This window comes from Bufo bufo, chromosome 3, assembly GCF_905171765.1.
Source record: "Bufo bufo chromosome 3, aBufBuf1.1, whole genome shotgun sequence".
Classification (NCBI taxonomy): Eukaryota; Metazoa; Chordata; class Amphibia; order Anura; family Bufonidae; genus Bufo; species Bufo bufo.
The window spans coordinates 699,786,660-699,808,077 of record NC_053391.1 but is presented as its reverse complement, the minus strand read 5'-3'; the positions used below and the strand labels follow the sequence as shown (position 1 = coordinate 699,808,077).

The following is a 21,418-nucleotide window of genomic DNA, read 5'->3' as shown; positions in this document are numbered from 1 at the left end:
CCCCCCCACACACAGGACCGCCCCCCCCCCAGATGTCCCCCCCCCCCCACACACAGGACCGCCCCCCCCCCAGATGTCTCCCCCCCCCCCCACACACAGGACCGACCCCCCCCAGATGTCTCCCCCCCCCCCACACACAGGACCCCCCCCCCCCCCAGATGTCTCCCCCCCCCCACACACAGGACCGACCCCCCCCCCAGATGTCTCCCCCCCCCCCACACACAGGACCGACCCCCCCCTCAGATGTCTCCCCCCCCCCCCCACACACAGGAACGACCCCCCTCAGATGTCTCCCCCCACACACAGGACCGACCCCCCCTCAGATGTCTCCCCCCACACACAGGACCGACCCCCCCTCAGATGTCTCCCCCCCCCCACTTTCACACACAGGACCGACCCCCCTCAGAGGTTTCCCCCACAGATTGGTACCTTGCACTCGATGGACTCCACGTAGTAGGGGTTATAGCCCTTCTGACACTTGTGGCAGAACTGCTTGAAGTAAACCTGAGAGGAGGAGGAGATTGGGAGACCGTCTGCCATGCCCAGCCCCACATCAGGAGGCAAGTCAGTATAGAGGAGACAGTCAGCATGCCCCAGCCCCCACATCAGGAGGCAGGTCAGTATAGAGGAGACGTCAGCATGCCAGCCCCACATCAGGAGGCAGTCAGTATAGAGGAGACGTCAGCATGCCCAGCCCCCACATCTGGATGCAGTCAGTATAGAGGAGACCGTCAGCATGCCCAGCCCCCACATCAGGAGGCAGTCAGTATAGGAGACCGTCAGCATGCCCAGCCCCCACATCAGGAGGCAGTCAGTATAGAGGAGACGTCAGCATGCCCAGCCCCCACATCAGGAGGCAGTCAGTATAGAGGAGACGTCAGCATGCCCAGCCCCCACATCAGGATGCAGTCAGTATAGAGGAGACCGTCAGCATGCCCAGCCCCCACATCAGGAGGCAGTCAGTATAGAGGAGACGTCAGCATGCCCAGCCCCCACATCAGGAGTCAGTATAGAGGAGACAGTCAGCATGCTCAGCCCCCCACATCAGGATGCAGTCAGTATAGAGGAAACAGCATGCCCAGCCCCCCACATCAGGATGCAGTCAGTATAGAGGAGACCGTCAGCATGCCCAGCCCCCACATCAGGTGGCAGTCAGTATAGAGGAGACGTCAGCATGCCCAGCCCCCACATCAGGAGGCAGTCAGTATAGAGGAGACCGTCAGCATGCCCAGCCCCCCACATCAGGAGGCAGGTCAGTATAGAGGAGACCGTCAGCATGCCCAGCCCCCACAGCAGGAGGCAGTCAGTATAGAGGAGACGTCACGCATGCCCAGCCCCCCATCAGGAGGCAGTCAGTATAGAGGAGACCGTCAGCATGCTCAGCCCCCACATCAGGAGGCAGTCAGTTATAGAGAGACAGTCAGCATGCCCATGCCCCCACATCAGGAGGCAGTCAGTATAGAGGAGACCGTCAGCATGCCCAGCCCCCACATCAGGAGGCAGTCAGTATAGAGGAGACGTCAGCATGGCCAGCACCACCCAGTGATGTCATGATAAATAGTTTACAGGAAGTACATAAGAGTCTGTTACAATGTATCAGTGAAGTCAGGTTTCTGCTGGCTGTATACACAGATACATTGTAACATTTCAGCAGTGAGAAGTATTAAAGGGGCGGTCTAAAATTAAAGGCCTTCAGTCATCTCTCCTGCGCCATTCTAATAACCTGTGAAGGAGGACGGTTCCCACAGAACTGGCCGTTCCCACCGCTCCTCTCCCAGTACAACAGGGAATGCAGTGGCCACATCCAGGCGGAGGAGCCCACAGCATCTCCTGTGACACTACAACTCCCAGCATGCACTCAGCTCCCATAGAAGGAGGATTCTGGAGGCTGCTGATCCGATATCAAACCTCTTCCTTCCACAGGTTCTTACCCCATACCAGTAAGAAGAAATGCCCGGAGAGCCCCTCGAAGCCCTCAGACAAGCCCCCAATGGTGTAAAGCAAGTTCTACCTGGTGTCTCCCGTCCTCCTGCAGCGCAGAGTGCAGCGGGTACATTATGTGACCGCTGCAGCCAAGCACTGCCCTCTGGTACACTGCTGAGGACAGCATTTGGCTGCAGCGGTCACACACAGTACCCCCTGCAGACTAAACCAGCGCGAGAACTGAGTCCGCTTTTACCCCACCAGTCATGGGCTTAGAATTATCTTGGACAACCCCTTTAAGGACGGGATTGAGTATTCCCGAGTCCTGTACTAGGATAAGCCTGGTGCAGCGTCCCTCAGCTGTGCAGGGAAGGTCAGCCCCTCAGGATCGGTGACAGGATACCCCTTTGTGCTTCACATTCACAGACCCCGACAGGTGCAGTCCCAGCACTGAACCTCCTACAGTGACCAGCAGGGGGCGCTCACCTGGCTGACCAGCAGCAGAGTCTTACCTTGTTGGTTCCAGATACGCACCACACGTAGGCGCTTTCCCCACCGCACCTGGCTGCTCCGGCAGTAGAAGAAGCCATACTTCTGCTCCAGAAACTGAAGAGAACACAAAGCACAGGTCAGAACTAAACACCTGCCCGTTATATGCCCCAAACCCTCCACTCCTCAGCCATAGGGGGGCAGTACAACACTGGCTAGGCTCCAAAATCAGTGGTCTGCTATGACCAAGGAAGCATTCACCATGTGAGCAGAAGACGCACTACACAGCACAGTGACTGCACCAGCAGAATAGTGAGTGCAGCTCTGGAGTATAATACAGGATAAGTAATGTATGTACACAGTGACTGCACCAGCAGAATAGTGAGTGCAGCTCTGGAGTATAATACAGGATGTAACTCAGGATCAGTACAGGATAAGTAATGTATGTACACAGTGACTGTACCAGCAGAATAGTGAGTGCAGCTCTGGAGTATAATACAGGATGTAACTCAGGATCAGTACAGGATAAGTAATGTATGTACACAGTGACTGCACCAACAGAATAGTGAGTGCAGCTCTGGGGTATAATACAGGATGTAACTCAGGATCAGTACAGGATAAGTAATGTATGTACACAGTGACTGCACCAGCAGAATAGTGAGTGCAGCTCTGGAGTATAATACAGGATGTAACTCAGGATCAGTACAGGATAAGTAATGTATGTACACAGTGACTGCACCAGCAGAATAGTGAGTGCAGCTCTGTAGTATAATACAGGATGTAACTCAGGATCAGTACAGGATAAGTAATGTATGTACACAGTGACTGCACCAGCAGAATAGTGAGTGCAGCTCTGGAGTATAATACAGGATGTAACTCAGGATCAGTACAGGATAAGTAATGTATGTACACAGTGACTGCACCAGCAGAATAGTGAGTGCAGCTCTGGAGTATAATACAAGGATGTAACTCAGGTCAGTACAGGATAAGTAATGTATGTACACAGTGACTGTACCAGCAGAATAGTGAGTGCAGCTCTGGAGTATAATACAGGATGTAACTCAGGATCAGTACAGGATAAATAATGTATGTACACAGTGACTGCACCAGCAGAATAGTGAGTGCAGCTCTGGAGTATAATACAGGATGTAACTCAGGATCAGTACAGGATAAGTAATGTAATGTACACAGTGACTGCACCAGCAGAATAAGTGAGTGCAGCTCTGGAGTATAATACAGGATGTAACTCAGGATCAGTACAGGATAAGTAATGTATGTACACAGTGACTGCACAGCAGAATAGTGAGTGCAGCTCTGGAGTATAATGCAGGATGTAACTGAGGATCAGTACAGGATAAGTAATGTATGTACACAGTGACTGCACCAACTGAATAGTGAGTGCAGCTCTGGGTATAATACAGGATGTAACTCAGGACCAGTACAGGATAAGTAAATGTACACAGTGACTGCACCAGCAGAATAGTGAGTGCAGCTCTGGAGTATAATACAGGATCAGTGCAGGTTAAGGCTACTTTCACACATGCGTTAGGTGCGGATCCGTCTGCATTACTATGTAAAAAAAATAAGTCCCCATCGACTTGGATCCATCCTGATTTACACTTTTTTTTACATAGTAATGCAGACGGATCCGCACCTAACGCAGGTGTGAAAGTATGCCTTACACTGAAAGTCAATGGGGGACGGATCCGTTTACAACTGCACCATATTGTGTCAGTGAAAACGGATCCGTCCCCATTGACTTACATTGTAAGACAGGACGGATCCGTTTGGCTCCCGCACGGCCAGGCGGACACCCGAACGCTGCAGGCAGCCTCCAGAGCGGAACGGAGCCAAACTGAGCCATTCAGAGCGGATCCTTATCCATTCAGAATGCATTGGGGCTGAACTGATCCGTTTGGGCCACTTGTGGGAGCCTGAAACGGATCTCACAGACGGACCCAGAAACGCCGGTGTGAAAGTAGCCCAAGTTCATGGTGATGCAGAGGGATCCGTTCTGAACAGATACCAGCGTCTGCATTATAGGTGCGGATCCGTCTGCGCAGACACCAGACGGACCCGCAGCCTTACACATGCACCTCTAGGACAGGTCTGATGTCGCAGCGGTGGATGCAGGGTTGACCACTAGGGGGCACTCCACCACCCGTCCTTTGTATTGGGGACAGGCCTGGACCTGCGCCCCGGTCCTCACCTGGATGGTGGGTCTCTTGGTCCCAGTGTTGCTCCCCCAGTCGTCCTCCGGCTGCTCCCCCTCGCTCCTTTGGGCCGGGGGCAGGGTGAACAGTCTCCGGTCTGACAGTCTGGAGTACACGGCCACGGTGCGAGGAAAGCGGACCGGCGTGACGATACGCAGGCCGGCGTGCTGCCCCCGGTGTGGCCCGGCACAGTAGGGGCCACCCCCTTGTGGCTCTTCAGCGTGCGGGGCCCCAGTGAACACTGAACAGAGGCGTCCACTCTGGGGTTGACCTGGACCCCCACCTCCTTGGTGTAGGAGCGGCTCAGCCCCAGCTCCGGGCCCAGCTGGCTGAGCAAGGCCTTCAGCTGAGCCCACCGGTAGTTATCCAGGCAGTCAAAGGGCAGGGCCGACTTCATGGGCCCCGGGGCCACCTTGTAGGGAGGCTTCCAGTAGGGCCCCTTGGGCTTGTAGAAGGGGGGCTGCTGCCGGTAAGTGGGCCCATAGTCAGGAAGGGCGGGTAGGGAGGGTACATGACTCCAGCCATAGTGCATGATCAGAGTCCTGCAACGAGTGGGTGCCCTGCGCGGCTGCCCCTTATATCAGGCTCGTTACTATAACGGCCGGCAGCCCCGCCGCCTTAACCCCTTCACTGCAGCCACACCGCAGCAGCTCTGCAGCGCGTGCCGTACAAATGGGACCCCATAGCGGAGTGCTCCCACATACCTCCGCACGGGCACCCGCCGGGCACACAGAGAAGCCCCCCCACCTCAGCATGAAATCGGAGGCGGGCAGAGGTGCGGCAGACGCCTCAGACCCGGAGGTTGTAACTCCGCAGGACAGTGAATTACAGCGCTGGTATTACATCTGTTTCACCCATCACCCTATATCCCCACATTGTTGCAGTTTATATAACTGCAGCAGTTGTGTTACATCGTTGCAGTGTTCAGTTTACTACATTGTTGCGGTTTATATCACTGTGGCAGTGTTACCTTGTTTCATAGTGTTACAGGTTACATTGTTGCAGGTTGTAACCATGTAAGCAGTTTTATCACTGCAGCAGTTGTTACATTGTTGCGGGTTATCTTGTAGCAGTTTATTGCATTGTTGCGGGTTATCACATTGTAGCAGTTTGTTACATTGTTGCGGGTTATCACATTGTAGCAGTTTGTTACATTGTTGCGGGTTATCTTGTAGCAGTTTATTGCATTGTTGCGGGTTATCACATTGTAGCAGTTTGTTACATTGTTGCGGGTTATCTTGTAGCAGTTTGTTACATAGTTGCGGGTTATCACATTGTAGCAGTTTTGTTACATTGTTGCCGGTTATCTTGTAGCAGTTTGTTACATTGTTGCGGGTTATCACATTGTAGCAGTTTTGTTACATTGTTGCGGGTTATCTTGTAGCAGTTTGTTACATTGTTGTGGGTTATCACATTGTAGCAGTTTGTTACATTGTTGCGGGTTATCACATTGTAGCAGTTTGTTACATTGTTGCGGGTTATCACATTGTAGCAGTTTATTACATTGTTGCGGGTTATCACATTGTAGCAGTTTGTTACATTGTTGCGGGTTATCACAGTGCAGCCGTTTGTTACATTGTTGCGGGTTATCACATTGTAGCAGTTTGTTACATTGTTGCGGGTTATCACAGTGTAGCAGTTTGTTACATTGTTGCGGGTTATCACATTGTAGCAGTTTGTTACATAGTTGCGGGTTATCGCATTGTATCAGTTTGTTACATTGTTGCGGGTTATCTTGTAGCAGTTTGTTACATAGTTGCGGGTTATCACATTGTAGCAGTTTGTTACATTGTTGCCGGTTATCTTTGTAGCAGTTTGTTACATTGTTGCGGGTTATCACATTGTAGCAGTTTGTTACATTGTTGCGGGTTATCTTGTAGCAGTTTGTTACATAGTTGCGGGTTATCACATTATAGCAGTCTGTTACATTGTTGCCGGTTATCACATTGTAGCAGTTTGTTACATTGTTGCGGGTTATCTTGTAGCAGTTTGTTACATTGTTGCGGGTTATCCCATTGTAGCAGTTTGTTACATTGTTGCGGGTTATCACATTGTAGCAGTTTGTTACATTGTTGCGGGTTATCTTGTAGCAGTTTGTTACATTGTTGCGGGTTATCACATTGTAGCTGTTTATTACATTGTTGTGGGTTATCACAGTGTAGCAGTTTGTTACATTGTTGTGGGTTATCACATTGTAGCAGTTTGTTACATTGTTGCGGGTTATCACAGTGTAGCAGTTTGTTACATTGTTGTGGGTTATCACATTGCAGCCGTTTGTTACATTGTTGCGGGTTATCACATTGTAGCAGTTTGTTACATTGTTGCGGGTTATCACATTGCAGCCGTTTGTTACATTGTTGCGGGTTATCTTGTAGCAGTTTGTTACATTGTTGCGGGTTATCACATTGTAGCAGTTTGTTACATTGTTGCGGGTTATCACATTGTAGCAGTTTGTTACATTGTTGCGGGTTATCACATTGCAGCCGTTTGTTACATTGTTGCGGGTTATCACATTGTAGCTGTTTATTACATTGTTGTGGGTTATCACAGTGTAGCAGTTTGTTACATTGTTGTGGGTTATCACATTGTAGCAGTTTGTTACATTGTTGCGGGTTATCACAGTGTAGCAGTTTGTTACATTGTTGCGGGTTATCACAGTGTAGCAGTTTGTTACATTGTTGCGGGTTATCACAGTGTAGCAGTTTGTTACATGTTGCGGGTTATCTTGTAGCAGTTTGTTACATAGTTGCGGGTTTCACATTGTAGCAGTTTGTTACATTGTTGCGGGTTATCTTGTAGCAGTTTGTTACATAGTTGCGGGTTATCACATTGTAGCAGTTTGTTACATTGTTGCCGGTTATCTTGTAGCAGTTTGTTACATTGTTGCGGGTTATCACATTGTAGCAGTTTGTTACATTGTTGCGGGTTATCACATTGTAGCCGTTTATTACATAGTTGCGGGTTATCACATTGTAGCAGTTTGTTACATAGTTGCGGGTTATCACAGTGTAGCAGTTTGTTACATTGTTGCGGGTTATCACATTGTAGCAGTTTGTTACATTGTTGCAGGTTATCACATTGTAGCAGTTTGTTACATTGTTGCGGTTCGCCCCTGGGTGTTCAGGGCGTGCCCAGTACAATACAAGTTGTGGAGGGTTCTCCGCAGGGACGGGCGGGGGGTGGAGGAAGGGATCATCATTGTGAATGACAGTACAGGTTGGGTCAGGTCCTGTTGTCATGGTGATGGAGTGATGACATAGGAGGGGGCGGAGCTTAGCACACCTGGCCTCAGGTGAGATTGTCTCTGGGAAGTCTGTGCCGACTCTGCTCCAAACCAGCAGCCGTCGGCATCCGGCACAGACACATGAAGCTGCCCCCCGAGCACTGGAGCGAGGGGCTGCACAAGAGAGACATGCAGCCCAATGAGACCGCCGGAGAGACTGCTGCCAACACATCCCCAGCACAGGTGAGAGCCAAGGCAGAAGAGTATGGAGTTGTCAGAGACAGCGGGGAGCTGAGGTGTCATGGACAGGGGTCAAACTAAGAGAGACAGTGGGGAGCTGGGGTGTGAGAGAGAGACAGCGGGAGCTGGGGTGTGAGAGAGAGACAGCGGGGAGCTGGGATGTGAGAGAGAGACAGCGGGGAGCTGGGGTGTGAGAGAGAGACAGCGGGGAGCTGGGGTGTCAGAGAGAGAGACAGCGGGGAGCTGGGGTGTGAGAGAGAGAGAGACAGCGGGGAGCTAGGGTGTGAGAGAGAGACAGCGGGGAGCTGGGGTGTGAGAGAGAGAGACAGCGGGGAGCTGGGGTGTGAGAGAGAGACAGCGGGGAGCTGGGGTGTCAGAGAGAGAGACAGCGGGGAGCTGGGGTGTGAGAGAGAGACAGCGGGGAGCTGGGGTGTGAGAGAGAGACAGCGGGGAGCTGGGATGTGAGAGAGAGAGACAGCGGGGAGCTGGGGTGTGAGAGAGAGACAGCGGGGAGCTGGGGGTGTGAGAGAGAGACAGCGGGGAGCTGGGGTGTCAGAGAGAGAGAGAGACAGCGGGGAGCTGGGGTGTGAGAGAGAGAGAGACAGCGGGGAGCTAGGGTGTGAGAGAGAGACAGCGGGGAGCTGGGTGTCAGAGAGAGACAGCGGGAGCTGGGGTGTGAGAGAGAGAGACAGCGGGGAGCTAGGGTGTGAGAGAGAGGACAGCGGGGAGCTAGGGTGTGAGAGAGAGAGACAGCTGGGAGCTGGGGTGTGAGAGAGAGAGACAGCGGGAGCTGGGGTGTGAGAGAGAGAGAGACAGCGGGGAGCTGGGGTGTGAGAGAGAGACAGCGGGGAGCTGGGGTGTGAGAGAGAGAGACAGCGGGGAGCTGGGGTGTGAGAGAGAGAGACAGCGGGGAGCTGGGGTGTGAGAGAGAGAGACAGCGGGGAGCTGGGGTGTGAGAGGAGAGAGACAGCGGGGAGCTGGGGTGTGAGAGAGAGAGAGACAGCGGGGAGCTGGGGTGTGAGAGAGAGAGACAGCGGTGCACCGGGGGGTGTCAGAGAGAGACAGCGGTGCACCGGGGTGTCAGAGAGAGACAGCGGTGCACCGGGGTGTCAGAGAGAGACAGCGGTGTGCACCGGGGGTGTCAGAGAGAGACAGCGGGGAGCCGGGGTGTCAGATGAGAGACAGCGGTGCACCGGGGTGTGAGAGAGAGACAGCGGGGAGCTGGGGTGTGAGAGAGAGACAGCGGTGCACCGGGGTGTGAGAGAGAGACAGCGGTGCACCGGGGTTGTCAGAGAGAGACAGCGGGGAGCCGGGGTGTCAGAGAGAGACAGCGGGGAGCCGGGGTGTCAGAGAGAGACAGCGGTGCACCCGGGGTGTGAGAGAGGAGACAGCGGGGAGCTGGGGTGTGAGAGAGAGACAGCGGGGAGCTGGGGTGTCAGAGAGAGACAGCGGTGCACCGGGGTGTCAGAGAGAGACAGCGGGGAGCTGGGGTGTCAGAGAGAGACAGCGGTGCACCGGGGTGTGAGAGAGAGACAGCGGGGAGCTGGGGTGTGAGAGAGAGACAGCGGTGCACCGGGGTGTCAGAGAGAGGACAGCGGTGCCCGGTGGTGTGAGAGAGAGACAGCGGGGAGCTGGGGTGTGAGAGGAGAGACAGCGGTGCACCGGGGTGTCAGAGAGAGACAGCGGGGAGCTGGGGTGTGAGAGAGAGACAGCGGTGCACCGGGGTGTCAGAGAGAGACAGCGGTGCACCGGGGTGTCAGTATATTCCTTCCTCTTCCTCATCACCGCACTCTATAAATAGCCCCGTATACAGCACCCGATGACGTCACTGTGAGGAACACCCTGCCCGCAGATAACAGCCGGGGGGGACACAGTCCTCTGAGCTCTGCAGACTGTCATTTGTCTTTACAAGATCTGGCCTGGCGATGTGGAGCCAAACGGATCCGTCCGGACACCATATGGTGCAATTGTAAACGGATCCGTCCCCCATTGACTTTCAGTGTAAGTCAGGACGGATCCGTTTGACTTACACTTAGACTTTTTTTGGAGAGAATAATGCAGACGGATCCGTTCTGAACGGATACCAGCGTTTGCATTATAGGTGCGGATCCGTCTGCGCAGACACCAAACGGACCCGCACCGAGCGCAGGTGTGAACGCAGCCTTATACAGCTGTTGAAGGTGTGTAAAGCATTGTGGTGTCCAGCAATGTAAAGATGTGTGAGTCATGACTAGACGCGGCGCGATACACCCAGGATTAGATACATCACCCCTACTGCAGTCATTGTATGGTGATTCATTTACATTCTGGATTTTTATACGTGACCCTCATCATCCTGCGGAGTGCTCATTTAAGAGAGCCAGTAACCCTACAGTTCGGAGCTTCTGGACAATGTTCAACCCTTTAAAAAGCCCTTGAGATATGACTCTGATATTAAATGAGCCCATGGAGGGACACTACAGTCATCCTGAAATGGCTGATAACAGGGGGCAATAGACTGTATTCTCCTGTCCTACAGTCATCCTCTCCCCTGAAATGGCTGATAACAGGGGGCAATATGACTGTATTCTCCTGTCCTACAGTCATCCTCTCCCTGAAATGGCTGATAACAGGGGGCAATAGACTGTATTCTCCTGTCCTACAGTCATCCTCTCCCCTGAAATGGCTGATAACAGGGAGCAATAGACTGTATTCTCCTGTCCTACAGTCGTCCTCTCCCCTGAAATGGCTGATAACAGGAAGCAATAGACTGTATTCTCCTGTCCTACAGTCATCCTCTCCACTGAAATGGCTGATAACAGGGAGCAATAGACTGTATTCTCCTGTCCTACAGTCATCCTCTCTCCTGAAATGTCTGATAACAGGGGGAAATAGACTGTATTCTCCTGTCCTACAGTCATCCTCTCCCCTGAAATGGCTGATAACAGGGAGCAATAGACTGTGTTCTCCTGTCCTACAGTCATCCTCTCCCCTGAAATGGCTGATAACAGGGGGCAGTAGATTGTATTCTCCTGTCCTACAGTCATCCTCTCCCCTGAAATGGCTGATAACAGGGGGCAATAGACTGTATTCTCCTGTCCTACAGTCATCCTCTCTCCTGAAATGTCTGATAACAGGGGGAAATAGACTGTATTCTCCTGTCCTACAGTCATCCTCTCCCCTGAAATGGCTGATAACAGGAAGCAATAGACTGTATTCTCCTGTCCTACAGTCATCCTCTCCTCTGAAATGGCTGATAACAGGGGGCACCAGACTGTATTCTCCTGTCCTACAGTCATCCTCTCCTCTGAAATGGCTGATAACAGGGAGCAATAGACTGTATTCTCCTGTCCTACAGTCATCCTCTCCCCCTGAAATGGCTGATAACAGGGGGCAATAGATTGTATTCTCCTGTCCTACAGTCATCCTCTCCTCTGAAATGGCTGATAACAGGGGGCAATAGACTGTATTCTCCTGTCCTACAGTCATCCTCTCCCCTGAAATGGCTGATAACAGGGAGCAATAGACTGTATTCTCCTGTCCTACAGTCATCCTCTCCCCTGAAATGGCTGATACGGGGAGCAATAGACTGTATTCTCCTGTCCTACAGTCATCCTCTCCCTAAAATGGCTGATAACAGGGAGCAATAGACTGTATTCTCCTGTCCTACAGTCATCCTCTCCCTGAAATGGCTGATAACAGGGGGCAATAGACTGTATTCTCCTGTCCTATAGTCATCCTCTCCCCTGAAATGGCTGATAACAGGAGGCAATAGACTGTATTCTCCTGTCCTATAGTCATCCTCTCCCTGAAATGGCTGATAACAGGGGGCAATAGACTGTATTCTCCTGTCCTATAGTCATCCTCTCCCCTGAAATGGCTGATAACAGGGGGCAATAGATTGTATTCTCCTGTCCTACAGTCATCCTATCCCCTGAAATGGCTGATAACAGGGGCAATAGACTGTATTCTCCTGTCCTACAGTCATCCTCTCCCCTGAAATGGCTGATAACAGGGGGCAATAGACTGTATTCTCCTGTCCTACAGTCATCCTCTCCTCTGAAATGGCTGATAACAGGGGGCACCAGACTGTATTCTCCTGTCCTACAGTCATCCTCTCCTCTGAAATGGCTGATAACAGGGAGCAATAGACTGTATTCTCCTGTCCTACAGTCATCCTCTCCCCCTGAAATGGCTGATAACAGGGGGCAATAGACTGTATTCTCCTGTCCTACAGTCATCCTCTCCCCTGAAATGGCTGATAACAGGGAGCAATAGACTGTATTCTCCTGTCCTACAGTCATCCTCTCCCCTGAAATGGCTGATAACGGGGAGCAATAGACTGTATTCTCCTGTCCTACAGTCATCCTCTCCCCTAAAATGGCTGATAACAGGGGCAATAGACTGTATTCTCCTGTCCTACAGTCATCCTCTCCCCCTGAAATGGCTGATAACAGGGAGCAATAGATTGTATTCTCCTGTCCTACAGTCATCCTCTCCCCTGAAATGGCTGATAACAGGGAGCAATAGACTGTATTCTCCTGTCCTACAGCCATTACTCTCCTCTGAAATGGCTGATAACAGGGAGCAATAGATTGAATTCTCCTGTCCTACAGTCATCCTCTCCTCTGAAATGGCTGATAACAGGGAGCAATAGATTGTATTCTCCTGTCCTACAGTCATCATCTCCTCTGAAATGGCTGATAACAGGGAGCAATAGACTGTATTCTCCTGTCCTACAGTCATCCTCTCTCCTGAAATGGCTGATAACAGGGAGCAATAGACTGTATTCTCCTGTCCTACAGTCATCCTCTCCCTGAAATGGCTGATAACAGGGGGCAATAGACTGTATTCTCCTGTCCTACAGTCATCCTCTCCCCTGAAATGGCTGATAACAGGGAGCAATAGACTGTATTCTCCTGTCCTACAGTCATCCTCTCCCCTGAAATGGCTGATAACAGGGAGCAATAGACTGTATTCTCCTGTCCTACAGTCATCCTCTCCCCTGAAATGGCTGATAACAGGGGGCAATAGATTGTATTCTCCTGTCCTACAGTCATCCTCTCCCCTGAAATGGCTGATAACAGGGGGCAATAGACTGTATTCTCCTGTCCTACAGTCATCCTCTCCCCTGAAATGGCTGATAACAGGGGGCAATAGATTGTATTCTCCTGTCCTACAGTCATCCTCTCCCCTGAAATGGCTGATAACAGGGGGCAATAGACTGTATTCTCCTGTCCTACAGTCATCCTCTCCCCTGAAATGGCTGATAACAGGGGGCAATAGACTGTATTCTCCTGTCCTACAGTCATCCTCTCCCCTGAAATGGCTGATAACAGGGGGCAATAGATTGTATTCTCCTGTCCTACAGTCATCCTCTCCCCTGAAATGGCTGATAAAAGGGGGCAATAGACAGTATTCTCCTGTCCTACAGTCATCCTCTCTCCTGAAATGGCTGATAACAGGGAGCAATAGATTGTATTCTCCTGTCCTACAGTCATCCTCTCCCCTGAAATGGCTGATAACAGGGAGCAATAGACTGTATTCTTCTGTCCTACAGTCATCCTCTCCCCTGAAATGGCTGATAACAGGGGGCAATAGACTGTATTCTCCTGTCCTACAGTCATCCTCTCCCCTGAAATGGCTGATAACAGGGGGCAATATACTGTATTCTCCTGTCCTACAGTCATCCTCTCCCCTGAAATGGCTGATAACAGGGGGGCAATAGACTGTATTCTCCTGTCCTACAGTCATCCTCTCCCCTAAAATGGCTGATAACAGGGGGCAATAGACTGTATTCTCCTGTCCTACAGTCATCCTCTCCCCTGAAATGGCTGATAACAGGGGGCAATAGACTGTATTCTCCTGTCCTACAGTCATCCTCTCCCCCCTGAAATGGCTGATAACAGGGGGCAATAGACTGTATTCTCCTGTCCTACAGTCATCCTCTCCCCTGAAATGGCTGATAACAGGGGGCAATAGATTGTATTCTCCTGTCCTACAGTCATCCTCTCCCTGAAATGGCTGATAACAGGGAGCAATAGACTGTATTCTCCTGTCCTACAGTCATCCTCTCCCCTGAAATGGCTGATAACGGGGAGCAATAGACTGTATTCTCCTGTCCTACAGTAGGCTCTCCGGGCTGTGTAGTCAGTGCTGAGCAGTTGTCCTCTGGTGTCTCCTCTCGGGGATCTCCTAGAAGGTTCATTCACCACAGACTTGTTCCTGGAGGAGCAGTTCTTGTGGCCATGAATTTCTTGCAGAACTGTAGCTTGTCCAGAGGGGGCGCTGCTCTGCGTCGCTGTGGATGGATGAGATCTCTCTGCTCCTCTATGGACTTTTCCTGTTTGTCTGGTGCTATGCAGGGTTTATTGTCTCTGAGGTGGATGTTTCCATGACTCTGCACACAGAAGGCGTCTTCCAGGAATTCCTTCTACAATAACTTGTATGCTAAGATCGTGCCTAGGAGGGCGGCCTACTCCTTATCTCCCCCATCATTTCTTCTCTCCTGTCCATCATTCCTCATCTTCCCCTGTCCATGCTTTCTTGTAGCTGCTCCCACTCTCCTTCTGCCATGTTGGTCTTCTCCACCTGATCCTTTCATCACTTGTCTACCGTTCTTGCTTCCTGTTTGTCGTTTCTTCCTGAGATTAGTCTTGTCATTTCTCCATCTTTTCTTTCCTGCCCATTGTTTCATGGATCCAGGAGATCACTGAGTAAACGTCATAGGAGATGGGATAGATTCCCTTGAAGGAATGTGTCAGACATGGAGGAGATGGTTCAAAATAGCACTAAAGCACAGTTCTTGGTGGTTGCCCCCACAGTCCTTTTGGGCAGCACACAACATCAGTAGTAAACCCTTATGGGCATTGAGACCTGACGCCCAGGGAACATGATGGCCTGGAACATGAGGTATGGCACACGTTCCTCTGGTGATGCTACTTTTCCTGCGTGTAGGTTATGATTGTGTTTGGGGCCGCTCATTCTCTCGATGGGAAACCAACCACCTCTTCAGGAGCAGTATTTACCCAGTGGCACCTCAGGTGGTGGTTGTCACCTTGGGTCTGGGATCAGTCTTGTGAGGAGTACTGTCTTCTTCTGTAATGGATCAGTTGGCACTTGGACACTTCTGTCCCGGTTGTGTCAGACTCGCGTTCTCTGAGGGATCTGGCCAACATCGCTGGGTTTTGCTCAACCCTAGGCATCTTCCCAACTACCCTTTAGCACCAAACCCAATCCTATATATATCAGGTCATCAGCCTCTCCCTAAAAATTCTATGGCATGGCAAAATGCTTCTGTGCCAACATGACATCGCTGGATGGTTAGGATGCCCGTGCCACCCAGGTTAACCCTCCCCAGGGGCACATGCACCACTGCTTTACATAGCAGATAGTAGTAACATAAAGCGCAGAGCACAAAGTACACGGCACAAACATAAACACAGCGCAAAGTGCAAACCTGGGACGTGTCATGGTTGGACTGGTCTCATCTGTGAATAATACTGTCATGTTTGGTAATGGGCCCTAAGTAACCCTGGGCTTCCCTACACAGTACAAGGACCTTTCTACACGAGCTGAGGACTGGCATTGAGCTGCACACACCAGTTCCTACAATAACAGGTTGTTTCTGTCTTGTCTCTCAGGAGTCGCCATCAGCTCAGGAGATCCCAGGTCCAGAAAATGCCAATAATGTCACACAGCCGCCGTCACATGACCAATCTGTGGCCCCGACCCTGCCGTCTGAGCCCCCCCGGGAGACCTGGGGCGGAAAGTATGAGTTCCTGCTCTCCTGCATTGGCTACTGCGTGGGTCTGGGCAATGTCTGGAGGTTTCCATATCTGTGTTACAGGAATGGAGGAGGTGAGTGGATGGAAGGGATTTACTATTACTGTTTGTGTACTGTTGGACCCCTGGGGCACCTGCACGAGGTCTAGTCTGACCTTACACCGCCCATGAATTGGTCGCTGTGCGCCAGAAGGTCCCATAAATAAGATGAGGCGTATCCTTGCATCTTGAGACATAATTGAGAAATCATTAAGCCACACCCCCTCGTAGAATAAATGTAAAAAGCATCTAAAACACTTAATAACTGTGGTCGGTCTTCTTGATTAGTAAATCTCCCCCCATTGCCTACACCAGATGCTGTTGGGAGCAGGACCGGCGGTGGTCAGAGCTCCTGCCCTTTCTGTTCAGTACCTTGATGGACTAGTCTCTGGTATCATGCAGTGGATTACTTTCCCGGTCCCTGGTGTTGTGCGGTGGATTACTTTCAGGGTCTCTGGTGATTTGCAGTGGATTACTTTCCCGATCCCTGGTGTAGTGCGGTGGATTACTTTCCCGGTCCCTGGTGTTGTGCGGTGGATTACTTTCCCGTTCCCTGGTGTAACATAGTAACATAAGGCCAAAAAAAGACATTTGTCCATCCAGTTCGGCCTGTCATCCTGTAGGTTGATCCAGAGGAAGGCAAAAAAAAAAAACCTGTGAGGTAGAAGCCAATTTTCCTCGCTTTAGGGGAATAAAAAATTCCTTCCCGACTCCAATCAGGCAATCAGACTAACTCCCTGGATCAACGACCCCTCTCTAGTAGCCATAGCCTGTAATATTATTACACTCCAGAAATACATCCAGGCCCCTCCTGAATTCCTTTAATGTACTCACCATCACCACCTCCTCAGGCAGAGAGTTCCATAGTCTCACTGCTCTTACAGTACAGAGTCCATAGTCTCACTGCTCTTACAGTAAAGAGTCCATAGTCTCACTGCTCTTACAGTAAAGAGTCCATAGTCTCACTGCTCTTACAGTAAAGAGCCCATAGTCTCGATGCTCTTACAGTAAAGAGCCCATAGTCTCGATGCTCTTACAGTAAAGAGCCCATAGTCTCGATGCTCTTACAGTAAAGAGCCCATAGTCTCGATGCTCTTACAGTAAAGAGCCCATAGTCTCGATGCTCTTACAGTAAAGAGCCTATAGTCTCGATGCTCTTACAGTAAAGAGCCCATAGTCTCGATGCTCTTACAGTAAAGAGCCCATAGTCTCGATGCTCTTACAGTAAAGAGTCCATAGTCTCGATGCTCTTACAGTAAAGAGTACATAGTCTCACTGCTCTTACAGTATAGAGTCCATAGTCTCACTGCTCTTACAGTACAGAGTCTATAGTCTCACTGCTCTTACAGTAAAGAGTCCATAGTCTCACTGCTCTTACAGTAAAGAGTCCATAGTCTCACTGCTCTTACAGTAAAGAGCCCATAGTCTCGATGCTCTTACAGTAAAGAGCCCATAGTCTCGATGCTCTTACAGTAAAGAGCCCATAGTCTCGATGCTCTTACAGTAAAGAGCCCATAGTCTCGATGCTCTTACAGTAAAGAGCCCATAGTCTCGATGCTCTTACAGTAAAGAGCCCATAGTCTCGATGCTCTTACAGTAAAGAGCCCATAGTCTCGATGCTCTTACAGTAAAGAGCCCATAGTCTCGATGCTCTTACAGTAAAGAGCCCATAGTCTCGATGCTCTTACAGTAAAGAGCCCATAGTCTCGATGCTCTTACAGTAAAGAGCCCATAGTCTCGATGCTCTTACAGTAAAGAGCCCATAGTCTCGATGCTCTTACAGTAAAGAGCCCATAGTCTCGATGCTCTTACAGTAAAGAGCCCATAGTCTCGATGCTCTTACAGTAAAGAGCCCATAGTCTCGATGCTCTTACAGTAAAGAGCCCATAGTCTCGATGCTCTTACAGTAAAGAGCCCATAGTCTCGATGCTCTTACAGTAAAGAGCCCATAGTCTCGATGCTCTTACAGTAAAGAGCCCATAGTCTCGATGCTCTTACAGTAAAGAGCCCATAGTCTCGATGCTCTTACAGTAAAGAGCCCATAGTCTCGATGCTCTTACAGTAAAGAGCCCATAGTCTCGATGCTCTTACAGTAAAGAGCCCATAGTCTCGATGCTCTTACAGTAAAGAGCCCATAGTCTCGATGCTCTTACAGTAAAGAGCCCATAGTCTCGATGCTCTTACAGTAAAGAGCCCATAGTCTCGATGCTCTTACAGTAAAGAGCCCATAGTCTCGATGCTCTTACAGTAAAGAGCCCATAGTCTCGATGCTCTTACAGTAAAGAGCCCATAGTCTCGATGCTCTTACAGTAAAGAGCCCATAGTCTCGATGCTCTTACAGTAAAGAGCCCATAGTCTCGATGCTCTTACAGTAAAGAGCCCATAGTCTCGATGCTCTTACAGTAAAGAGCCCATAGTCTCGATGCTCTTACAGTAAAGAGCCCATAGTCTCGATGCTCTTACAGTAAAGAGCCCATAGTCTCGATGCTCTTACAGTAAAGAGCCCATAGTCTCGATGCTCTTACAGTAAAGAGCCCATAGTCTCGATGCTCTTACAGTAAAGAGCCCATAGTCTCGATGCTCTTACAGTAAAGAGCCCATAGTCTCGATGCTCTTACCGTAAAGAGCCCATAGTCTCGATGCTCTTACCGTAAAGAGCCCATAGTCTCGATGCTCTTACCGTAAAGAGCCCATAGTCTCGATGCTCTTACCGTAAAGAATCCTCTTCTATGTTTGTGTACAAACCTTCTTTCCTCCAGACGCAGAGGATGTCCCCTCGTCACAGTCACAGTCCTGGGGATAAATAGATGATGGGAGTGATCTCTGTACTGACCCCTGATATATTTATACACAGTAATTAGATCTCCCCTCAGTCGTCTTTTTTCTAACGTGAATAACCCTAATTTTGATAATCTTTCAGGGTACTGTAGTTGCCCCATTCCAGTTACTACTTTAGTTGCCCTCCTCTGGACCCTCTCCAGCTCTGCTATGTCTGCCTTGTTCACTGGAGCCCAGAACTGTACACAGTCCTCCATGTGTGGTCTGATTAGTGATGTGTAAAGTGGTAGGACTATGTTCTCATCACCGCCATCTATGCCCCTTCTGATGCAACCCATTATCTTATTGGCCTTGGCAGCAGCAGTGTCATGCGCAGGATTACTTTCCCGGTCCCTGGTGTTGTGCGATGGCTTACTTTCCCGGTCCCTGGTGTAGTGCGGTGGATTACTTTCCCGGTCCCTGGTGTAGTGTGGTGGATTACTTTCCGGTCCCTGGTGTTGTGTGGTGGATTACTTTCCCGGTCCCTGGTGTGGTGTGGTGGATTACTTTCCCGGTCCCTGGTGTAGTGCGGTGGATTACTTTCCCGGTCCCTGGTGTAGTGTGGTGGATTACTTTCCCGGTCCCTGGTGTAGTGTGGTGGATTACTTTCCCGGTCCCTGGTGTAGTGCGGTGGATTACTTTCTCGCCCGGTCCCTGGTGTAGTGCGGTGGATTACTTTCCCGCCCGGTCCCTGGTGTAGTGCGGTGGATTACTTTCCCGCCCGGTCCCTGGTGTAGTGCGGTGGATTACTTTCCCGCCCGGTCCCTGGTGTTGTGCGGTGGATTACTTTCCCGGTTCCTGGTGTTGTGCGGTGGATTACTTTCCCGGTCCCTGGTGTTGTGCGGTGACCCCTGTGACCCCCAGCTTTCTCCGCTGCCACCATTCACCTCCTCGTCTGCCCTGCCTCTATGTAGTGCACACTTAAGGGACAGAAGACCCCTTTGGCCCCACGAGTGATGCGCCTCGCTGCGTCTAACAGCGTGATAGGCGGCTGCCCCCCCCCCGGACACGGCCGCGCAGGATGCACGTGGCGCCGGATCTGCTGTTAATTTCCATTAATTACCGGCTGAGCTGTCTGTATTTATAGTCAATTATTTACGGGAGGAACCGGCCCGACCTGTGCCGCCAATTACTGTATACATGAAATCATGGCACGCCGTCCCTCCCCCACTCCACAGGCTCTGCTGTCTGCTCCACTGACCATGATGAGGGTAGTAGTCTACAGAACTGCTTTACGTAAACGCATCCTAACCCTGGCCAGAGGTTGTGGCTGCTGATAGCCCCCAGGTGGAGGCATCTGTCAGAGGTCTCAGTCAGGACGAGTGTATACTGCAGTGTGAATTAACCCTTAGCGGTGACCCCCCCCCTGCGCAGGATGTATGGAGTGCGCGGTGTAATCCACTGCGGAATGTGGCCGGTAGGAGAGCGGACAGGCCCGGACCTGGCCCCAGGAATGTGTCTGCCCGTGGTCCCCGCTACGTCTGCGTGTGACGGACGGCTCGGAGACATCAGCAGCTTTACATAGATCGCATGGCGCGGCAGGTGCGCATTTACAGGAAGCTGACATGATCAGGCATGGGGGAGGGAGGCATCTCGTGCTGCAGCCGTCACCCCCCTGGCGTCATCTTGGTTAATTGATCCAAATTGCGCCAATTGCTTTAGCCACGCCCCTTTAGGTAGTGATGTAAAAACTGTTGGCATCATTTTTTGCCGCCATGCAGTAATGATTACGGTGACATCACAGGCTTTGTCTCCCAACCAATCAGGTTCCAGGTCTTATTTTTTACAGACTCGTTAGAAAATAAAATCCCTCATCTGATTGGCTGCTCAGCTTCTTCCCTCTTCCTCCCAGGAGCCTTCCTCATCCCGTACTCCATCATGCTCTTCATCGCCGGCCTCCCCCTCTTCCTCATGGAGCTGAGCTTGGGTCAGTACGGAGCGGCCGGGCCCATCACCGTGTGGAAGTGCTGCCCCATCCTGAAGGGTGAGTGGTGAGTGTGAGTGGCCCCTGCGGACGGCCCGCACCCCGGTCTGACACGTCTCCTCTCCGCAGGTATCGGCATCGGGATGCTAATGGTTTCCGCTCTGGTCTCCTTATATTATAATGTTATAATCGCCTGGACTTTCTTTTACCTGGGCCATTCCTTCCAGAGCCCCCTGCCCTGGTCCTGCGAAGCCCCGGAGTATGCGGCGCTGTGCCAGGTAAGCGGGGGTCTTCAGGGAGCGGATGATCACGTGGACGGGTCGTATGACTCATACGTGTTATGTGTCCACCCCGCAGAACGGCTCCAGCAACGGCTCCAGATTCAGCGCCAGCGAGGCCTTCTGGAAGTAAGTGATATAGGAAGAGCCCAGCCTGCCCCCGCGCCTGTGAAGCCTGCCCCCCCCCCGCCTGTGCCTGTGGAGCCTGCCCCCCCCGCCTGTGCCTGTGCCTGTGCAGCCTGCCCCCCCCCGCCTGTGCCTGTGCAGCCTGCCCCCCCTCGCCTGTGCCTGTGCAGCCTGCCCCCCCCCCCCCCCCCGCCTGTGCCTGTGCAGCCTGCCCCCCCCCCCCCGCGCCTGTGGAGCCCCCCCGAGCGCAGCCTGCCCCCTCCCCACCTGTGCCTGTGGAGCGCAGCCTGCCCCCTCCCCACCTGTGCCTGTGGAGCGCAGCCTGCCCCCTCCCCACCTGTGCCTGTGGAGCGCAGCCTGCCCCCTCCCCACCTGTGCCTGT

The 21,418-nt window shown here is 51.6% G+C and overlaps 2 protein-coding genes across 2 annotated transcripts in view; one reads left to right on the top strand and one right to left on the bottom strand.

Moving 5' to 3' along the window:
- Positions 1 to 402: 402 nt before the first annotated feature.
- On the bottom strand, positions 403 to 5,150 carry LOC120994099 (zygote arrest protein 1-like). The gene is given in 6 exon segments (XM_040422558.1): positions 403 to 504; positions 2,436 to 2,474; positions 2,476 to 2,529; positions 4,622 to 4,828; positions 4,831 to 5,120; positions 5,123 to 5,150. Coding segments are annotated over 6 exon segments (720 nt in total).
- Positions 5,151 to 7,923: 2,773 nt separating this feature from the next.
- The window catches only part of LOC120996628 (sodium-dependent proline transporter-like), a 31,414-nt gene continuing 17,919 nt past the window's right edge, over positions 7,924 to 21,418 (top strand). The window contains exons 1-5 of the mRNA XM_040426682.1: positions 7,924 to 8,091; positions 15,711 to 15,927; positions 20,561 to 20,692; positions 20,762 to 20,910; positions 20,990 to 21,039. Coding sequence (XP_040282616.1) covers positions 7,990 to 8,091; positions 15,711 to 15,927; positions 20,561 to 20,692; positions 20,762 to 20,910; positions 20,990 to 21,039 — 650 coding nt within the window. The 5' untranslated portion in view covers positions 7,924 to 7,989. The remainder of the gene's footprint in view (positions 8,092 to 15,710; positions 15,928 to 20,560; positions 20,693 to 20,761; positions 20,911 to 20,989; positions 21,040 to 21,418) is intronic.